The sequence below is a fragment of the Bufo bufo genome, chromosome 4 (assembly GCF_905171765.1).
Source record: "Bufo bufo chromosome 4, aBufBuf1.1, whole genome shotgun sequence".
NCBI lineage: Eukaryota > Metazoa > Chordata > Amphibia > Anura > Bufonidae > Bufo > Bufo bufo.
The window spans coordinates 8,970,030-8,991,924 of NC_053392.1; the positions used below are offsets into that span (position 1 = coordinate 8,970,030).

Genomic DNA, 21,895 nt, shown 5'->3' on the forward strand with positions numbered 1-21,895 from the left:
TACTGCATACTATATACTAAACTGTGGTCATGCTCTGAACCTACTGCATACTATATACTAAACTGTGGACATGCTCTGAACCTACTGCATACTATATACTAAACTGTGGACATGCTCTGAACCTACTGCATACTATATACTAAACTGTGGACATGCTCTGAACCTACTGCATACTATATACTAAACTGTGGACATGCTCTGAACCTACTGCATACTATATACTAAACTGTGGACATGCTCTGAACCTACTGCATACTATATACTAAACTGTGGACATGCTCTGAACCTACTGCATACTATATACTAAACTGAGGACATCTGAACCTACTGCATACTATATACTAAACTGTGGACATGCTCTGAACCTACTGCATACTATATACTAAACTGTGGACATGCTCTGAACCTACTGCATACTATATACTAAACTGTGGACATGCTCTGAACCTACTGCATACTATATACTAAACTGTGGACATGCTCTGAACCTACTGCATACTATATACTAAACTGTGGACATGCTCTGAACCTACTGCATACTATATACTAAACTGTGGACATGCTCTGAACCTACTGCATACTATATACTAAACTGTGGACATGCTCTGAACCTACTGCATACTATATACTAAACTGTGGACATGCTCTGAACCTACTGCATACTATATACTAAACTGTGGACATCTGAACCTACTGCATAATATATACTAAACTGTGGTCATGCTCTGAACCTACTGCATACTATATACTAAACTGAGGACATCTGAACCTACTGCATACTATATACTAAACTGTGGTCATGCTCTGAACCTACTGCATACTATATACTAAACTGTGGACATGCTCTGAACCTACTGCATACTATATACTAAACTGTGGACATGCTCTGAACCTACTGCATACTATATACTAAACTGTGGACATGCTCTGAACCTACTGCATACTATATACTAAACTGTGGACATGCTCTGAACCTACTGCATATTATATACTAAACTGTGGACATGCTCTGAACCTACTGCATACTATATACTAAACTGTGGACATGCTCTGAACCTACTGCATACTATATACTAAACTGTGGACATGCTCTGAACCTACTGCATACTATATACTAAACTGTGGACATGTTCTGAACCTACTGCATACTATATACTAAACTGAGGACATGCTCTGAACCTACTGCATACTATATACTAAACTGTGGACATGCTCTGAACCTACTGCATACTATATACTAAACTGTGGACATGCTCTGAACCTACTGCATACTATATACTAAACTGTGGACATGCTCTGAACCTACTGCATACTATATACTAAACTGTGGACACGCTCTGAACCTACTGCATACTATATACTAAACTGTGGACATGTTCTGAACCTACTGCATACTATATACTAAACTGTGGACACGCTCTGAACCTACTGCATACTATATACTAAACTGTGGACATGCTCTGAACCTACTGCATACTATATACTAAACTGTGGACATGCTCTGAACCTACTGCATACTATATACTAAACTGTGGACATGCTCTGAACCTACTGCATACTATATACTAAACTGTGGACATGCTCTGAACCTACTGCATACTATATACTAAACTGTGGACACGCTCTGAACCTACTGCATACTATATACTAAACTGTGGACATGTTCTGAACCTACTGCATACTATATACTAAACTGAGGACATGTTCTGAACCTACTGCATACTATATACTAAACTGAGGACATGCTCTGAACCTACTGCATACTATATACTAAACTGTGGACATGCTCTGAACCTACTGCATACTATATACTAAACTGTGGACATGCTCTGAACCTACTGCATACTATATACTAAACTGTGGACATGTTCTGAACCTACTGCATACTATATACTAAACTGTGGACATGTTCTGAACCTACTGCATACTATATACTAAACTGTGGACATGCTCTGAACCTACTGCATACTATATACTAAACTGTGGTCATGTTCTGAACCTACTGCATACTATATACTAAACTGTGGACATGTTCTGAACCTACTGCATACTATATACTAAACTGAGGACATCTGAACCTACTGCATACTATATACTAAACTGTGGTCATGCTCTGAACCTACTGCATACTATATACTAAACTGTGGTCATGCTCTGAACCTACTGCATACTATATACTAAACTGTGGTCATGCTCTGAACCTACTGCATACTATATACTAAACTGTGGACATGCTCTGAACCTGCTGCATACTATATACTAAACTGTGGACATGCTCTGAACCTACTGCATACTATATACTAAACTGTGGACATGCTCTGAACCTACTGCATACTATATACTAAACTGTGGTCATGCTCTGAACCTACTGCATACTATATACTAAACTGTGGACATGCTCTGAACCTACTGCATACTATATACTAAACTGAGGGCATGCTATATTCTAACTCTGAACTGTGCACAAGCTTATACTAACTTGTGACTCCTGTAATACTGGGAGACCTTCCTCTCCAGCAGTAATACTAAATAGATGGATAGCGGTAAATGATTTTGTTACCCCAAATTCTCCGCCCAAGACTGAGAGAGACGCCTGGGGTACATACTGAGTAACCGCGAATCCCACAGCCAAGAACAAGGGCGGTGGGATAATAGTGGATGTCCATTGCTTCCGCAGTTGAGATCCTAACTGATCAACTAGGTGCGTTACAGTGGGCGGCAGCGTAACTCCCTGATGTCACGTGCCTGCGCCGCCTACTTTATGAATGAAGCAGGCGGCGCAGGCAAGTGACGTCAGTGAGTGACGCGCCGGCCGCCCGGCCTGTCTGGGTTGTACAGAAGCTGTTAGGATGTACGGTAATATTAGGAGTGGGGGGGCATGTGTAATAACTTTTAATTGAATGAGACATTTTATATTTTTATACTGCAGCACTGGAGCGGCGGCGGGGGGGGGAATCTGTGGATGACAGTTTTATGGGGAACATCTGTCGATGGCACTGTTAAGGGGTGGGGGGTCTGTGGATGGCACTGTTATGGGGTGGGGGGTCTGTGGATGGCACTGTTATGGGCTGGGGGGTCTGTGGATGGCACATATATAACTGTGCCAGCCACAGATCCACAGATCCCCCCCATAACAGTGCGTCATCCACAGATCCCACCCATAACAGTGCGTCATCCACAGATCCCACCCATAACAGTGCGTCACCCACAGAACCCCCCCCCATAACAGTGCGTCATCCACAGATCCCCCCCCATAACAGTGCGTCATCCACAGATCCCCCCCCATAACAGTGCGTCATCCACAGATCCCCCCCCATAACAGTGCGTCATCCACAGATCCCACCCATAACAGTGCGTCACCCACAGATCCCACCCATAACAGTGCGTCACCCACAGAACCCCCCCCATAACAGTGCGTCATCCACAGATCCCCCCCCATAACAGTGCGTCATCCACAGATCCCCCCCCATAACAGTGCGTCATCCACAGATCCCCCCCCATAACAGTGCGTCATCCACAGATCCCTCCCCATAACAGTGCGTCATCCACAGATCCCCCCCCATAACAGTGCGTCATCCACAGATCCCCCCCCATAACAGTGCGTCATCCACAGATCCCCCCCCATAACAGTGCGTCATTCACAGATCCCCCCCCCATAACAGTGCGTCATCCACAGATCCCCCCCCATAACAGTGCGTCATCCACAGATCCTCCCCATAACAGTGCGTCATCCACAGATCCTCCCCCATAACAGTGCGTCATCCACAGATCCCCCCATAACAGTGCGTCATCCACAGATCCTCCCATAACAGTGCGTCATCCACAGATCCTCCCCATAACAGTGCGTCATGCACAGATCCCCCCCCCCATAACAGTGCCATCCCCAGATCCCCCATAACAGTGCGTCATCCCCAGATCCCCCATAACAGTGTCCTTCACAGATCCCCCCATAACAGTGTCAGTCATCCACAGATCACCATTAGTTCCAAACCCACCAAAAGCACAACTTTTGGTTAAAAATATATTTCTTCTTATTTTCCTCCCCAAAAACCTAGGTGCATCTTATGGGTCGGTGCGTCTTATAGGGCGAAAAATACGGTAATTAAATTAACGACAAATTATTTTTGAGGTGTTTTATATGTCCACCTCTAGGATCAATTTCCTTTGAAATTTTTCCTCTGATCCATTTTCTTTTAGATAAAGCATTTGCTTTATATCCCCGGCATAAATTGGAGGCGCTGCTAACATCGAGTTCATTTATTAATTATTTGTGCAAATAGTAAAACGTTCCATAATTTTCTTGGCAAACCAGATTGTTCATATATCTGTGTATTAATTATTGGTAGCAAAAATGAGCGCAGCCAGGATTATCGTGACGCTACAGGAGATAGTCCATCTAACCCGGAAGAGTTCATCCACAACATTGTTGAATATGTAAATTCACAGTTGGGTTTGAATCAGTAAAACCAGTAAAGACCACCACCTCTTAAAGATGTTGCCACCAGTCCTGTATACAATATTAGAAGTCAGCGTCCTCTTAACCCCCTCAGCCCCCAGTGCTTAAACCCCCTGAAAGACCAGGCCACTTTTTACACTTCTGACCTACACTACTTTCACCGTTTATTGCTCGGTCATGCAACTTACCACCCAAATGAATTTTACCTCCTTTTCTTCTCACTAATAGAGCTTTCATTTGGTGGTATTTCATTGCTGCTGACAGTTTTACTTTTTTTGTTATTAATCGAAATTTAACGATTTTTTTGCAAAAAAATGACATTTTTCACTTTCAGTTGTAAAATTTTGCAAAAAAAACGACATCCATATATAAATTTTTCTCAAAATTTATTGTTCTACATGTCTTTGATAAAAAAAAAAAATGTTTGGGTAAAAAAAAAAAAATTGTTTGGGTAAAAGTTATAGCGTTTACAAACTATGGTACAAAAATGTGAATTTCCGCTTTTTGAAGCCGCTCTGACTTTCTGAGCACCTGTCATGTTTCCTGAGGTTCTACAATGCCCAGACAGTACAAACACCCCACAAATGACCCCATTTTGGAAAGAAGACACCCAAAGGTATTCGCTGATGGGCATAGTGAGTTCATGGAAGTTTTTATTTTTTGTCACAAGTTAGCGGAAAATGATGATTTTTTTTCTTTTTCTTTTCTTACAAAGTCTCATATTCCACTAACTTGTGACAAAAAATAAAAACTTCCATGAACTCACTATGCCCATCACGAAATACCTTGGGGTGTCTTCTTTCCAAAATGGGGTCACTTGTGGGGTAGTTATACTGCCCTGGACAACTTTTCCCATTATTTTATACAAAGTTGGCATTTGACCGAGATATTTCTCTCACCCAGCATGGGTATATGTAAAATGACACCCCAAAACACATTCCCCAACTTCTCCCGATTACGGAGATACCAGATGTGTGACACTTTTTTGCAGCCTAGGTGGGCAAAGGGGCCCATATTCCAAAGAGCACCTTTCGGATTTCACAGGTCATTTTTTACAGAATTTGATTTCAAACTCCTTACCACACATTTGGGCCCCTAGAATGCCAGGGCAGTATAACTACCCCACAAGTGACCCCATTTTGGAAAGAAGAGACCCCAAGGTATTCGCTGATGGGCATAGTGAGTTCATGGAAGTTTTTATTTTTTGTCACAAGTTAGTGGAATATGAGACTTTGTAAGAAAAAAAATAAAAATAAAAAAAATCATCATTTTCCACTAACTTGTGACAAAAAATAAAAAGTTCTATGAACTCACTATGCCCATCAGCGAATACCTTAGGGTGTCTACTTTCCGAAATGGGGTCATTTGTGGGGTGTTTGTACTGTCTGGGCATTGTAGAACCTCAGGAAACATGACAGGTGCTCAGAAAGTCAGAGCTGCTTCAAAAAGCGGAAATTCACATTTTTGTACCATAGTTTGTAAACGCTATAACTTTTACCCAAACCATTTTTTTTTTACCCAAACATTTTTTTTTTATCAAAGACATGTAGAACAATAAATTTAGAGCAAAATTTATATATGGATGTCGTTTTTTTTGCAAAATTTTACAACTGAAAGTGAAAAATGTCATTTTTTTGCAAAAAAATCGTTAAATTTCGATTAATAACAAAAAAAGTAAAAATGTCAGCAGCAATGAAATACCACCAAATGAAATCTCTATTAGTGAGAAGAAAAGGAGGTAAAATTCATTTGGGTGGTAAGTTGCATGACCGAGCAATAAACGGTGAAAGTAGTGTAGGTCAGAAGTGTAAAAAGTGGCCTGGTCTTTCAGGGTGTTTAAGCACTGGGGGCTGAGGTGGTTAAAGGGGCACTCCGGGTGCAGCAGGCTATCCCCATCCCCAGGGGTCGGGGGTGACTATAATATGGGAGACCGCTGGGACCCCCATCAGTTTCTGTGGAGCCCCCTGCAGGTGGAGCAGGTGCACTGCCGACTACATCTACACCGGGGCCTCTTACCTGCTGATGTGAAGGAGGCCTCCATCCCGGCAGCTTCTCAACACATCACCGGAAATAAGCAGAACTGCATGGGGTGACGTCACCGATCGACGGAGGACGGGGCGGAGCTCAGCAGAGAAGAGAAGAAGTGTTACTGTCTTTACTGAAGGACCTGGGATGATGTCACCACCATGTGATTTATCAGGAGGCGGAGTTTAGAAGTAAAGTAATGAAGGACCTGCAAAGACGTCAATGTCATGTGACGAGTTACACCGGCCCCCTCCATATCTGGTCACATGACAATGACGTCATTTACAGGTCCTTCATCACTTTACTTCTAAACTCCGCCTCCAGATAAATCACATGGTGGTGACATCATCCCAGGTCCTTCAGTAACACTTCTTTTCTTCACTGCTTCTTATTTCCGGTGATGTGATGAGAAGCGGCCGGAATGGAGGCCTCCTTCACATCAGCAGGTAAGAGGCCCCGGTGTAGATGTAGTCGGCAGTGCACCTGCTCTACCTGCAGGGGGCTCCACAGAAACTGATGGGGGTCCCAGCGATCAGACCCCTCCCATATTATAGTCACCCCTGGGGATGGGGATAGCCTGCTGCACCCGGAGTAGCCCTTTAAGTCTTCCCTTTAACCCTTTAGGACCCGGAGGGTTTTTAGTTCCGCTGTAGCCGCACAGAGCGGACATTCTGCGGTTACTGTGGAGGAGACTGAAGAACCGTCTGCCCGGGCAACGCCAAGCAGCCCTTTATTACAGGGGAGGAGGGATGTGCCCTGTATACAGGAAATGTGTCCGGCTCTATCTGTATATACTACAGGAGGAGGGATGTGCCCTGTATACAGGAAATGTGTCCGGCTCTATCTGTATATACTACAGGAGGAGGGATGTGTCCTGTATACAGGAAATGTGTCCGGCTCTATCGGTATATACTACAGGAGGAGGGATGTGTCCTGTATACAGGAAATGTGTCCGGCTCTATCTGTATATACTACAGGAGGAGGGATGTGCCCTGTATACAGGAAATGTGTCCGGCTCTATCGGTATATACTACAGGAGGAGGGATGTGTCCTGTATACAGGAAATGTGTCCGGCTCTATCTGTATATACTACAGGAGGAGGGATGTGTCCTGTATACAGGAAATGTGTCCGGCTCTATCGGTATATACTACAGGAGGAGGGATGTGCCCTGTATACAGGAAATGTGTCCGGCTCTATCTGTATATACTACAGGAGGAGGGATGTGTCCTGTATACAGGAAATGTGTCCGGCTCTATCGGTATATACTACAGGAGGAGGGATGTGCCCTGTATACAGGAAATGTGTCCGGCTCTATCTGTATATACTACAGGAGGAGGGATGTGTCCTGTATACAGGAAATGTGTCCGGCTCTATCTGTATATACTACAGGAGGAGGGATGTGTCCTGTATACAGGAAATGTGTCCGGCTCTATCTGTATATACTACAGGAGGAGGGATGTGCCCTGTATACAGGAAATGTGTCCGGCTCTATCTGTATATACTACAGGAGGAGGGATGTGTCCTGTATACAGGAAATGTGTCCGGCTCTATCGGTATATACTACAGGAGGAGGGATGTGCCCTGTATACAGGAAATGTGTCCGGCTCTATCTGTATATACTACAGGAGGAGGGATGTGCCCTGTATACAGGAAATGTGTCCGGCTCTATCTGTATATACTACAGGAGGAGGGATGTGCCCTGTATACAGGAAATGTGTCCGGCTCTATCTGTATATACTACAGGAGGAGGGATGTGCCCTGTATACAGGAAATGTGTCCGGCTCTATCTGTATATACTACAGGAGGAGGGATGTGTCCTGTATACAGGAAATGTGTCCGGCTCTATCGGTATATACTACAGGAGGAGGGATGTGCCCTGTATACAGGAATGTGTCCGGCTCTATCGGTATATACTACAGGAGGAGGGATGTGTCCTGTATACAGGAAATGTGTCCGGCTCTATCGGTATATACTACAGGAGGAGGGATGTGTCCTGTATACAGGAAATGTGTCCGGCTCTATCTGTATATACTACAGGAGGAGGGATGTGTCCTGTATACAGGAAATGTGTCCGGCTCTATCTGTATATACTACAGGAGGAGGGATGTGCCCTGTATACAGGAAATGTGTCCGGCTCTATCGGTATATACTACAGGAGGAGGGATGTGTCCTGTATACAGGAAATGTGTCCGGCTCTATCGGTATATACTACAGGAGGAGGGATGTGCCCTGTATACAGGAAATGTGTCCGGCTCTATCTGTATATACTACAGGAGGAGGGATGTGCCCTGTATACAGGAAATGTGTCCGGCTCTATCTGTATATACTACAGGAGGAGGGATGTGTCCTGTATACAGGAAATGTGTCTGGCTCTATCTGTATATACTACAGGAGGAGGGATGTGCCCTGTATACAGGAAATGTGTCCGGCTCTATCTGTATATACTACAGGAGGAGGGATGTGCCCTGTATACAGGAAATGTGTCCGGCTCTATCTGTATATACTACAGGAGGAGGGATGTGCCCTGTATACAGGAAATGTGTCCGGCTCTATCTGTATATACTACAGGAGGAGGGATGTGTCCTGTATACAAGAAATGTGTCCGGCTCTATCTGTATATACTACAGGAGGAGGGATGTGTCCTGTATACAGGAAATGTGTCCGGCTCTATCGGTATATACTACAGGAGGAGGGATGTGCCCTGTATACAGGAAATGTGTCCGGCTCTATCTGTATATACTACAGGAGGAGGGATGTGCCCTGTATACAGGAAATGTGTCCGGCTCTATCTGTATATACTACAGGAGGAGGGATGTGCCCTGTATACAGGAAATGTGTCCGGCTCTATCGGTATATACTACAGGAGGAAGGATGTGCCCTGTATACAGGAAATGTGTCCGGCTCTATCTGTATATACTACAGGAGGAGGGATGTGCCCTGTATACAGGAAATGTGTCCGGCTCTATCGGTATATACTACAGGAGGAGGGATGTGTCCTGTATACAGGAAATGTGTCCGGCTCTATCGGTATATACTACAGGAGGAGGGATGTGTCCTGTATACAGGAAATGTGTCCGGCTCTATCTGTATATACTACAGGAGGAGGGATGTGCCCTGTATACAGGAAATGTGTCCGGCTCTATCGGTATATACTACAGGAGGAGGGATGTGCCCTGTATACAGGAAATGTGTCCGGCTCTATCTGTATATACTACAGGAGGAGGGATGTGCCCTGTATACAGGAAATGTGTCCGGCTCTATCTGTATATACTACAGGAGGAGGGATGTGCCCTGTAAACAGGAAATGTGTCCGGCTCTATCTGTATATACTACAGGAGGAGGGATGTGTCCTGTATACAGGAAATGTGTCCGGCTCTATCGGTATATACTACAGGAGGAGGGATGTGTCCTGTATACAGGAAATGTGTCCGGCTCTATCGGTATATACTACAGGAGGAGGGATGTGCCCTGTATACAGGAAATGTGTCCGGCTCTATCTGTATATACTACAGGAGGAGGGATGTGCCCTGTATACAGGAAATGTGTCCGGCTCTATCGGTATATACTACAGGAGGAGGGATGTGTCCTGTATACAGGAAATGTGTCCGGCTCTATCTGTATATACTACAGGAGGAGGGATGTGTCCTGTATACAGGAAATGTGTCCGGCTCTATCTGTATATACTACAGGAGGAGGGATGTGCCCTGTATACAGGAAATGTGTCCGGCTCTATCTGTATATACTACAGGAGGAGGGATGTGTCCTGTATACAGGAAATGTGTCCGGCTCTATCTGTATATACTACAGGAGGAGGGATGTGTCCTGTATACAGGAAATGTGTCCGGCTCTATCTGTATATACTACAGGAGGAGGGATGTGTCCTGTATACAGGAAATGTGTCCGGCTCTATCTGTATATACTACAGGAGGAGGGATGTGTCCTGTATACAGGAAATGTGTCCGGCTCTATCGGTATATACTACAGGAGGAGGGATGTGTCCTGTATACAGGAAATGTGTCCGGCTCTATCTGTATATACTACAGGAGGAGGGATGTGTCCTGTATACAGGAAATGTGTCCGGCTCTATCGGTATATACTATAGGAGGAGGGATGTGTCCGGCTCTATCGGTATATACTACAGGAGGAGGGATGTGTCCTGTATACAGGAAATGTGTCCGGCTCTATCGGTGTATACTACAGGAGGAGGGATGTGTCCTGTATACAGGAAATGTGTCCGGCTCTATCGGTGTATACTACAGGAGGAGGGATGTGTCCTGTATACAGGAAATGTGTCCGGCTCTATCTGTATATACTACAGGAGGAGGGATGTGCCCTGTATACAGGAAATGTGTCCGGCTCTATCTGTATATACTACAGGAGGAGGGATGTGTCCTGTATACAGGAAATGTGTCCGGCTCTATCTGTATATACTACAGGAGGAGGGATGTGTCCTGTATACAGGAAATGTGTCCGGCTCTATCTGTATATACTACAGGAGGAGGGATGTGTCCTGTATACAGGAAATGTGTCCGGCTCTATCTGTATATACTACAGGAGGAGGGATGTGCCCTGTATACAGGAAATGTGTCCGGCTCTATCTGTATATACTACAGGAGGAGGGATGTGCCCTGTATACAGGAAATGTGTCCGGCTCTATCTGTATATACTACAGGAGGAGGGATGTGCCCTGTATACAGGAAATGTGTCCGGCTCTATCTGTATATACTACAGGAGGAGGGATGTGCCCTGTATACAGGAAATGTGTCCGGCTCTATCTGTATATACTACAGGAGGAGGGATGTGCCCTGTATACAGGAAATGTGTCCGGCTCTATCTGTATATACTACAGGAGGAGGGATGTGCCCTGTATACAGGAAATGTGTCCGGCTCTATCTGTATATACTACAGGAGGAGGGATGTGTCCTGTATACAGGAAATGTGTCCGGCTCTATCTGTATATACTACAGGAGGAGGGATGTGTCCTGTATACAGGAAATGTGTCCGGCTCTATCGGTATATACTACAGGAGGAGGGATGTGCCCTGTATACAGGAAATGTGTCCGGCTCTATCTGTATATACTACAGGAGGAGGGATGTGCCCTGTATACAGGAAATGTGTCCGGCTCTATCTGTATATACTACAGGAGGATGGATGTGTCCTGTATACAGGAAATGTGTCCGGCTCTATCGGTATATACTACAGGAGGAGGGATGTGCCCTGTATACAGGAAATGTGTCCGGCTCTATCGGTATATACTACAGGAGGAGGGATGTGCCCTGTATACAGGAAATGTGTCCGGCTCTATCGGTATATACTACAGGAGGAGGGATGTGTCCTGTATACAAGAAATGTGTCCGGCTCTATCGGTATATACTACAGGAGGAGGGATGTGTCCTGTATACAGGAAATGTGTCCGGCTCTATCTGTATATACTACAGGAGGAGGGATGTGTCCTGTATACAGGAAATGTGTCCGGCTCTATCTGTATATACTACAGGAGGAGGGATGTGCCCTGTATACAGGAAATGTGTCCGGCTCTATCGGTATATACTACAGGAGGAGGGATGTGCCCTGTATACAGGAAATGTGTCCGGCTCTATCGGTATATACTACAGGAGGAGGGATGTGCCCTGTATACAGGAAATGTGTCCGGCTCTATCGGTATATACTACAGGAGGAGGGATGTGTCCTGTATACAGGAAATGTGTCCGGCTCTATCGGTATATACTACAGGAGGAGGGATGTGCCCTGTATACAGGAAATGTGTCCGGCTCTATCTGTATATACTACAGGAGGAGGGATGTGCCCTGTATACAGGAAATGTGTCCGGCTCTATCGGTATATACTACAGGAGGAGGGATGTGTCCTGTATACAGGAAATGTGTCCGGCTCTATCTGTATATACTACAGGAGGAGGGATGTGCCCTGTATACAGGAAATGTGTCCGGCTCTATCTGTATATACTACAGGAGGAGGGATGTGTCCTGTATACAAGAAATGTGTCCGGCTCTATCTGTATATACTACAGGAGGAGGGATGTGTCCTGTATACAGGAAATGTGTCCGGCTCTATCTGTATATACTACAGGAGGAGGGATGTGCCCTGTATACAGGAAATGTGTCCGGCTCTATCGGTATATACTACAGGAGGAGGGATGTGTCCTGTATACAGGAAATGTGTCCGGCTCTATCGGTATATACTACAGGAGGAGGGATGTGTCCTGTATACAGGAAATGTGTCCGGCTCTATCGGTATATACTACAGGAGGAGGGATGTGCCCTGTATACAGGAAATGTGTCCGGCTCTATCTGTATATACTACAGGAGGAGGGATGTGCCCTGTATACAGGAAATGTGTCCGGCTCTATCGGTATATACTACAGGAGGAGGGATGTGTCCTGTATACAGGAAATGTGTCCGGCTCTATCTGTATATACTACAGGAGGAGGGATGTGTCCTGTATACAGGAAATGTGTCCGGCTCTATCTGTATATACTACAGGAGGAGGGATGTGCCCTGTATACAGGAAATGTGTCCGGCTCTATCGGTATATACTACAGGAGGAGGGATGTGCCCTGTATACAGGAAATGTGTCCGGCTCTATCTGTATATACTACAGGAGGAGGGATGTGTCCTGTATACAGGAAATGTGTCCGGCTCTATCGGTATATACTACAGGAGGAGGGATGTGCCCTGTATACAGGAAATGTGTCCGGCTCTATCTGTATATACTACAGGAGGAGGGATGTGCCCTGTATACAGGAAATGTGTCCGGCTCTATCGGTATATACTACAGGAGGAGGGATGTGTCCTGTATACAGGAAATGTGTCCGGCTCTATCTGTATATACTACAGGAGGAGGGATGGGCCCTGTATACAAGAAATGTGTCCGGCTCTATCTGTATATACTACAGGAGGAGGGATGGGCCCTGTATACAGGAAATGTGTCCGGCTCTATCTGTATATACTACAGGAGGAGGGATGTGCCCTGTATACAGGAAATGTGTCCGGCTCTATCGGTATATACTACAGGAGGAGGGATGTGCCCTGTATACAGGAAATGTGTCCGGCTCTATCGGTATATACTACAGGAGGAGGGATGTGCCCTGTATACAGGAAATGTGTCCGGCTCTATCGGTATATACTACAGGAGGAGGGATGTGTCCGGCTCTATCGGTATATACTACAGGAGGAGGGATGTGCCCTGTATACAGGAAATGTGTCCGGCTCTATCTGTATATACTACAGGAGGAGGGATGTGTCCTGTATACAGGAAATGTGTCCGGCTCTATCGGTATATACTACAGGAGGAGGGATGTGCCCTGTATACAGGAAATGTGTCCGGCTCTATCTGTATATACTACAGGAGGAGGGATGTGTCCTGTATACAGGAAATGTGTCCGGCTCTATCGGTATATACTACAGGAGGAGGGATGTGCCCTGTATACAGGAAATGTGTCCGGCTCTATCTGTATATACTACAGGAGGAGGGATGTGTCCTGTATACAGGAAATGTGTCCGGCTCTATCGGTATATACTACAGGAGGAGGGATGTGTCCTGTATACAGGAAATGTGTCCGGCTCTATCGGTATATACTACAGGAGGAGGGATGTGTCCTGTATACAGGAAATGTGTCCGGCTCTATCTGTATATACTACAGGAGGAGGGATGTGTCCTGTATACAGGAAATGTGTCCGGCTCTATCTGTATATACTACAGGAGGAGGGATGTGCCCTGTATACAGGAAATGTGTCCAGCTCTATCTGTATATACTACAGGAGGAGGGATGTGTCCTGTATACAGGAAATGTGTCCGGCTCTATCTGTATATACTACAGGAGGAGGGATGTGTCCTGTATACAGGAAATGTGTCCGGCTCTATCGGTATATACTACAGGAGGAGGGATGTGCCCTGTATACAGGAAATGTGTCCGGCTCTATCTGTATATACTACAGGAGGAGGGATGTGTCCTGTATACAGGAAATGTGTCCGGCTCTATCGGTGTATACTACAGGAGGAGGGATGTGTCCTGTATACAGGAAATGTGTCCGGCTCTATCTGTATATACTACAGGAGGAGGGATGTGTCCTGTATACAGGAAATGTGTCCGGCTCTATCTGTATATACTACAGGAGGAGGGATGTGTCCTGTATACAGGAAATGTGTCCGGCTCTATCTGTATATACTACAGGAGGAGGGATGTGCCCTGTATACAGGAAATGTGTCCGGCTCTATCTGTATATACTACAGGAGGAGGGATGTGCCCTGTATACAGGAAATGTGTCCGGCTCTATCTGTATATACTACAGGAGGAGGGATGTGCCCTGTATACAGGAAATGTGTCCGGCTCTATCGGTATATACTACAGGAGGAGGGATGTGCCCTGTATACAGGAAATGTGTCCGGCTCTATCTGTATATACTACAGGAGGAGGGATGTGCCCTGTATACAGGAAATGTGTCCGGCTCTATCGGTATATACTACAGGAGGAGGGATGTGTCCGGCTCTATCGGTATATACTACAGGAGGAGGGATGTGCCCTGTATACAGGAAATGTGTCCGGCTCTATCTGTATATACTACAGGAGGAGGGATGTGCCCTGTATACAGGAAATGTGTCCGGCTCTATCGGTATATACTACAGGAGGAGGGATGTGTCCTGTATACAAGAAATGTGTCCGGCTCTATCGGTATATACTACAGGAGGAGGGATGTGTCCTGTATACAGGAAATGTGTCCGGCTCTATCGGTATATACTACAGGAGGAGGGATGTGTCCTGTATACAGGAAATGTGTCCGGCTCTATCTGTATATACTACAGGAGGAGGGATGTGCCCTGTATACAGGAAATGTGTCCGGCTCTATCTGTATATACTACAGGAGGAGGGATGTGCCCTGTATACAGGAAATGTGTCCGGCTCTATCTGTATATACTACAGGAGGAGGGATGTGTCCTGTATACAGGAAATGTGTCCGGCTCTATCTGTATATACTACAGGAGGAGGGATGTGCCCTGTATACAGGAAATGTGTCCGGCTCTATCTGTATATACTACAGGAGGAGGGATGTGTCCTGTATACAGGAAATGTGTCCGGCTCTATCTGTATATACTACAGGAGGAGGGATGTGTCCTGTATACAGGAAATGTGTCCGGCTCTATCGGTATATACTACAGGAGGAGGGATGTGCCCTGTATACAGGAAATGTGTCCGGCTCTATCTGTATATACTACAGGAGGAGGGATGTGTCCTGTATACAGGAAATGTGTCCGGCTCTATCGGTGTATACTACAGGAGGAGGGATGTGTCCGGCTCTATCGGTATATACTACAGGAGGAGGGATGTGCCCTGTATACAGGAAATGTGTCCGGCTCTATCGGTATATACTACAGGAGGAGGGATGTGTCCTGTATACAGGAAATGTGTCCGGCTCTATCTGTATATACTACAGGAGGAGGGATGTGTCCTGTATACAGGAAATGTGTCCGGCTCTATCTGTATATACTACAGGAGGAGGGATGTGCCCTGTATACAGGAAATGTGTCCGGCTCTATCGGTATATACTACAGGAGGAGGGATGTGTCCTGTATACAGGAAATGTGTCCGGCTCTATCTGTATATACTACAGGAGGAGGGATGTGCCCTGTATACAGGAAATGTGTCCGGCTCTATCGGTATATACTACAGGAGGAGGGATGTGTCCTGTATACAGGAAATGTGTCCGGCTCTATCGGTATATACTACAGGAGGAGGGATGTGCCCTGTATACAGGAAATGTGTCCGGCTCTATCGGTATATACTACAGGAGGATGGATGTGTCCTGTATACAGGAAATGTGTCCGGCTCTATCTGTATATACTACAGGAGGAGGGATGTGTCCTGTATACAGGAAATGTGTCCGGCTCTATCTGTATATACTACAGGAGGAGGGATGTGTCCTGTATACAGGAAATGTGTCCGGCTCTATCGGTATATACTACAGGAGGAGGGATGTGTCCTGTATACAGGAAATGTGTCCGGCTCTATCTGTATATACTACAGGAGGAGGGATGTGTCCTGTATACAGGAAATGTGTCCGGCTCTATCGGTATATACTACAGGAGGAGGGATGTGTCCTGTATACAGGAAATGTGTCCGGCTCTATCGGTATATACTACAGGAGGAGGGATGTGTCCTGTATACAGGAAATGTGTCCGGCTCTATCTGTATATACTACAGGAGGAGGGATGTGCCCTGTATACAGGAAATGTGTCCGGCTCTATCGGTATATACTACAGGAGGAGGGATGTGCCCTGTATACAGGAAATGTGTCCGGCTCTATCTGTATATACTACAGGAGGAGGGATGTGCCCTGTATACAGGAAATGTGTCCGGCTCTATCGGTATATACTACAGGAGGAGGGATGTGTCCTGTATACAGGAAATGTGTCCGGCTCTATCGGTATATACTACAGGAGGAGGGATGTGTCCTGTATACAGGAAATGTGTCCGGCTCTATCTGTATATACTACAGGAGGAGGGATGTGCCCTGTATACAGGAAATGTGTCCGGCTCTATCTGTATATACTACAGGAGGAGGGATGTGCCCTGTATACAGGAAATGTGTCCGGCTCTATCGGTATATACTACAGGAGGAGGGATGTGCCCTGTATACAGGAAATGTGTCCGGCTCTATCTGTATATACTACAGGAGGAGGGATGTGTCCTGTATACAGGAAATGTGTCCGGCTCTATCGGTATATACTACAGGAGGAGGGATGTGCCCTGTATACAGGAAATGTGTCCGGCTCTATCTGTATATACTACAGGAGGAGGGATGTGCCCTGTATACAGGAAATGTGTCCGGCTCTATCGGTATATACTACAGGAGGAGGGATGTGTCCTGTATACAGGAAATGTGTCCGGCTCTATCTGTATATACTACAGGAGGAGGGATGTGTCCTGTATACAGGAAATGTGTCCGGCTCTATCTGTATATACTACAGGAGGAGGGATGTGTCCTGTATACAGGAAATGTGTCCGGCTCTATCTGTATATACTACAGGAGGAGGGATGTGTCCTGTATACAGGAAATGTGTCCGGCTCTATCGGTATATACTACAGGAGGAGGGATGTGTCCTGTATACAGGAAATGTGTCCGGCTCTATCGGTATATACTACAGGAGGTGGGATGTGTCCTGTATACAGGAAATGTGTCCGGCTCTATCTGTATATACTACAGGAGGAGGGATGTGCCCTGTATACAGGAAATGTCTCCGGCTCTATCGGGATATACTACAGGAGGAGGGATGTGCCCTGTATACAGGAAATGTGTCCGGCTCTATCTGTATATACTACAGGAGGAGGGATGTGCCCTGTATACAGGAAATGTGTCCGGCTCTATCGGTATATACTACAGGAGGAGGGATGTGTCCTGTATACAGGAAATGTGTCCGGCTCTATCTGTATATACTACAGGAGGAGGGATGTGCCCTGTATACAGGAAATGTGTCCGGCTCTATCGGTATATACTACAGGAGGAGGGATGTGTCCTGTATACAGGAAATGTGTCCGGCTCTATCGGTATATACTACAGGAGGAGGGATGTGCCCTGTATACAGGAAATGTGTCCGGCTCTATCTGTATATACTACAGGAGGAGGGATGTGTCCTGTATACAGGAAATGTGTCCGGCTCTATCTGTATATACTACAGGAGGAGGGATGTGCCCTGTATACAGGAAATGTGTCCGGCTCTATCTGTATATACTACAGGAGGAGGGATGTGTCCTGTATACAGGAAATGTGTCCGGCTCTATCTGTATATACTACAGGAGGAGGGATGTGCCCTGTATACAGGAAATGTGTCCGGCTCTATCTGTATATACTACAGGAGGATGGATGTGCCCTGTATACAGGAAATGTGTCCGGCTCTATCTGTATATACTACAGGAGGAGGGATGTGTCCTGTATACAGGAAATGTGTCCGGCTCTATCTGTATATACTACAGGAGGAGGGATGTGTCCTGTATACAGGAAATGTGTCCGGCTCTATCGGTATATACTACAGGAGGAGGGATGTGTCCTGTATACAGGAAATGTGTCCGGCTCTATCTGTATATACTACAGGAGGAGGGATGTGTCCTGTATACAGGAAATGTGTCCGGCTCTATCTGTATATACTACAGGAGGAGGGATGTGTCCTGTATACAGGAAATGTGTCCGGCTCTATCTGTATATACTACAGGAGGAGGGATGTGCCCTGTATACAGGAAATGTGTCCGGCTCTATCGGTATATACTACAGGAGGAGGGATGTGTCCTGTATACAGGAAATGTGTCCGGCTCTATCGGTATATACTACAGGAGGAGGGATGTGCCCTGTATACAGGAAATGTGTCCGGCTCTATCGGTATATACTACAGGAGGAGGGATGTGTCCTGTATACAGGAAATGTGTCCGGCTCTATCGGTATATACTACAGGAGGAGGGATGTGTCCTGTATACAGGAAATGTGTCCGGCTCTATCTGTATATACTACAGGAGGAGGGATGTGTCCTGTATACAGGAAATGTGTCCGGCTCTATCTGTATATACTACAGGAGGAGGGATGTGCCCTGTATACAGGAAATGTGTCCGGCTCTATCGGTATATACTACAGGAGGAGGGATGTGTCCTGTATACAGGAAATGTGTCCGGCTCTATCTGTATATACTACAGGAGGAGGGATGTGCCCTGTATACAGGAAATGTGTCCGGCTCTATCTGTATATACTACAGGAGGAGGGATGTGTCCTGTATACAAGAAATGTGTCCGGCTCTATCGGTATATACTACAGGAGGAGGGATGTGCCCTGTATACAAGAAATGTGTCCGGCTCTATCTGTATATACTACAGGAGGAGGGATGTGTCCTGTATACAGGAAATGTGTCCGGCTCTATCGGTATATACTACAGGAGGAGGGATGTGTCCTGTATACAGGAAATGTGTCCGGCTCTATCGGTATATACTACAGGAGGAGGGATGTGCCCTGTATACAGGAAATGTGTCCGGCTCTATCTGTATATACTACAGGAGGATGGATGTGCCCTGTATACAGGAAATGTGTCCGGCTCTATCGGTATATACTACAGGAGGAGGGATGTGCCCTGTATACAGGAAATGTGTCCGGCTCTATCGGTATATACTACAGGAGGATGGATGTGCCCTGTATACAGGAAATGTGTCCGGCTCTATCTGTATATACTACAGGAGGAGGGATGTGCCCTGTATACAGGAAATGTGTCCGGCTCTATCGGTATATACTACAGGAGGAGGGATGTGCCCTGTATACAGGAAATGTGTCCGGCTCTATCGGTATATACTACAGGAGGAGGGATGTGCCCTGTATACAGGAAATGTGTCCGGCTCTATCGGTATATACTACAGGAGGAGGGATGTGTCCTGTATACAAGAAATGTGTCCGGCTCTATCGGTATATACTACAGGAGGAGGGATGTGCACTGTATACAAGAAATGTGTCCGGCTCTATCTGTATATACTACAGGAGGAGGGATGTGCCCTGTATACAGGAAATGTGTCCGGCTCTATCGGTATATACTACAGGAGGAGGGATGTGCCCTGTATACAGGAAATGTGTCCGGCTCTATCGGTATATACTACAGGAGGAGGGATGTGCCCTGTATACAGGAAATGTGTCCGGCTCTATCGGTATATACTACAGGAGGAGGGATGTGCCCTGTATACAGGAAATGTGTCCGGCTCTATCTGTATATACTACAGGAGGAGGGATGTGTCCTGTATACAGGAAATGTGTCCGGCTCTATCGGTATATACTACAGGAGGAGGGATGTGTCCTGTATACAGGAAATGTGTCCGGCTCTATCTGTATATACTACAGGAGGAGGGATGTGTCCTGTATACAGGAAATGTGTCCGGCTCTATCTGTATATACTACAGGAGGAGGGATGTGCCCTGTATACAGGAAATGTGTCCGGCTCTATCTGTATATACTACAGGAGGAGGGATGTGTCCTGTATACAGGAAATGTGTCCGGCTCTATCTGTATATACTACAGGAGGAGGGATGTGTCCTGTATACAGGAAATGTGTCCGGCTCTATCGGTATATACTACAGGAGGAGGGATGTGTCCTGTATACAGGAAATGTGTCCGGCTCTATCTGTATATACTACAGGAGGAGGGATGTGTCCGGCTCTATCGGTATATACTACAGGAGGAGGGATGTGCCCTGTATACAGGAAATGTGTCCGGCTCTATCGGTATATACTACAGGAGGAGGGATGTGCCCTGTATACAGGAAATGTGTCCGGCTCTATCGGTATATACTACAGGAGGAGGGATGTGCCCTGTATACAGGAAATGTGTCCGGCTCTATCGGTATATACTACAGGAGGAGGGATGTGCCCCGTATACAGGAAATGTGTCCGGCTCTATCTGTATATACTACAGGAGGAGGGATGTGCCCCGTATACAGGAAATGTGTCCGGCTCTATCGGTATATACTACAGGAGGAGGGATGTGCACTGTATACAAGAAATGTGTCCGGCTCTATCGGTATATACTACAGGAGGAGGGATGTGTCCGGCTCTATCTGTATATACTACAGGAGGAGGGATGTGCCCTGTATACAGGAAATGTGTCCGGCTCTATCGGTATATACTACAGGAGGAGGGATGTGCCCTGTATACAGGAAATGTGTCCGGCTCTATCTGTATATACTACAGGAGGAGGGATGTGCCCCGTATACAGGAAATGTGTCCGGCTCTATCGGTATATACTACAGGAGGAGGGATGTGCACTGTATACAAGAAATGTGTCCGGCTCTATCGGTATATACTACAGGAGGAGGGATGTGTCCGGCTCTATCTGTATATACTACAGGAGGAGGGATGTGCCCTGTATACAGGAAATGTGTCCGGCTCTATCGGTATATACTACAGGAGGAGGGATGTGTCCTGTATACAGGAAATGTGTCCGGCTCTATCGGTATATACTACAGGAGGAGGGATGTGTCCTGTATACAGGGAATGTGTCCGGCTCTATCTGTATATACTACAGGAGGAGGGATGTGTCCTGTATACAGGAAATGTGTCCGGCTCTATCGGTATATACTACAGGAGGAGGGATGTGCCCTGTATACAGGAAATGTGTCCGGCTCTATCGGTATATACTACAGGAGGAGGGATGTGTCCTGTATACAGGAAATGTGTCCGGCTCTATCTGTATATACTACAGGAGGAGGGATGTGCCCTGTATACAGGAAATGTGTCCGGCTCTATCTGTATATACTACAGGAGGAGGGATGTGCCCTGTATACAGGAAATGTGTCCGGCTCTATCTGTATATACTACAGGAGGAGGGATGTGCCCTGTATACAGGAAATGTGTCCGGCTCTATCTGTATATACTACAGGAGGA

General features: G+C 46.0%; 3 protein-coding genes across 3 annotated transcripts in view; 1 reads left to right on the forward strand and 2 right to left on the reverse strand.

Annotated features, from left to right (window-relative positions):
* LOC120998344 (gastrula zinc finger protein XlCGF26.1-like) overlaps positions 1-6,602 on the reverse strand; it is a 32,258-nt gene extending 25,656 nt beyond the window's left edge. Inside the window, exon 1 of the mRNA XM_040429010.1 lies at positions 6,473-6,602. Coding sequence (XP_040284944.1) covers positions 6,473-6,497 — 25 coding nt within the window. The 5' untranslated portion in view covers positions 6,498-6,602. The remainder of the gene's footprint in view (positions 1-6,472) is intronic.
* LOC120998324 (aspartic and glutamic acid-rich protein-like) overlaps positions 1-21,895 on the forward strand; it is a 2,513,920-nt gene that overhangs the window by 2,395,334 nt on the left and 96,691 nt on the right. The gene's annotated exons all lie outside the window — the stretch shown is intronic.
* Positions 1-21,895, reverse strand: part of LOC120998305 (gastrula zinc finger protein XlCGF26.1-like) — a 4,064,644-nt gene that overhangs the window by 1,488,371 nt on the left and 2,554,378 nt on the right. The window lies entirely within an intron of this gene.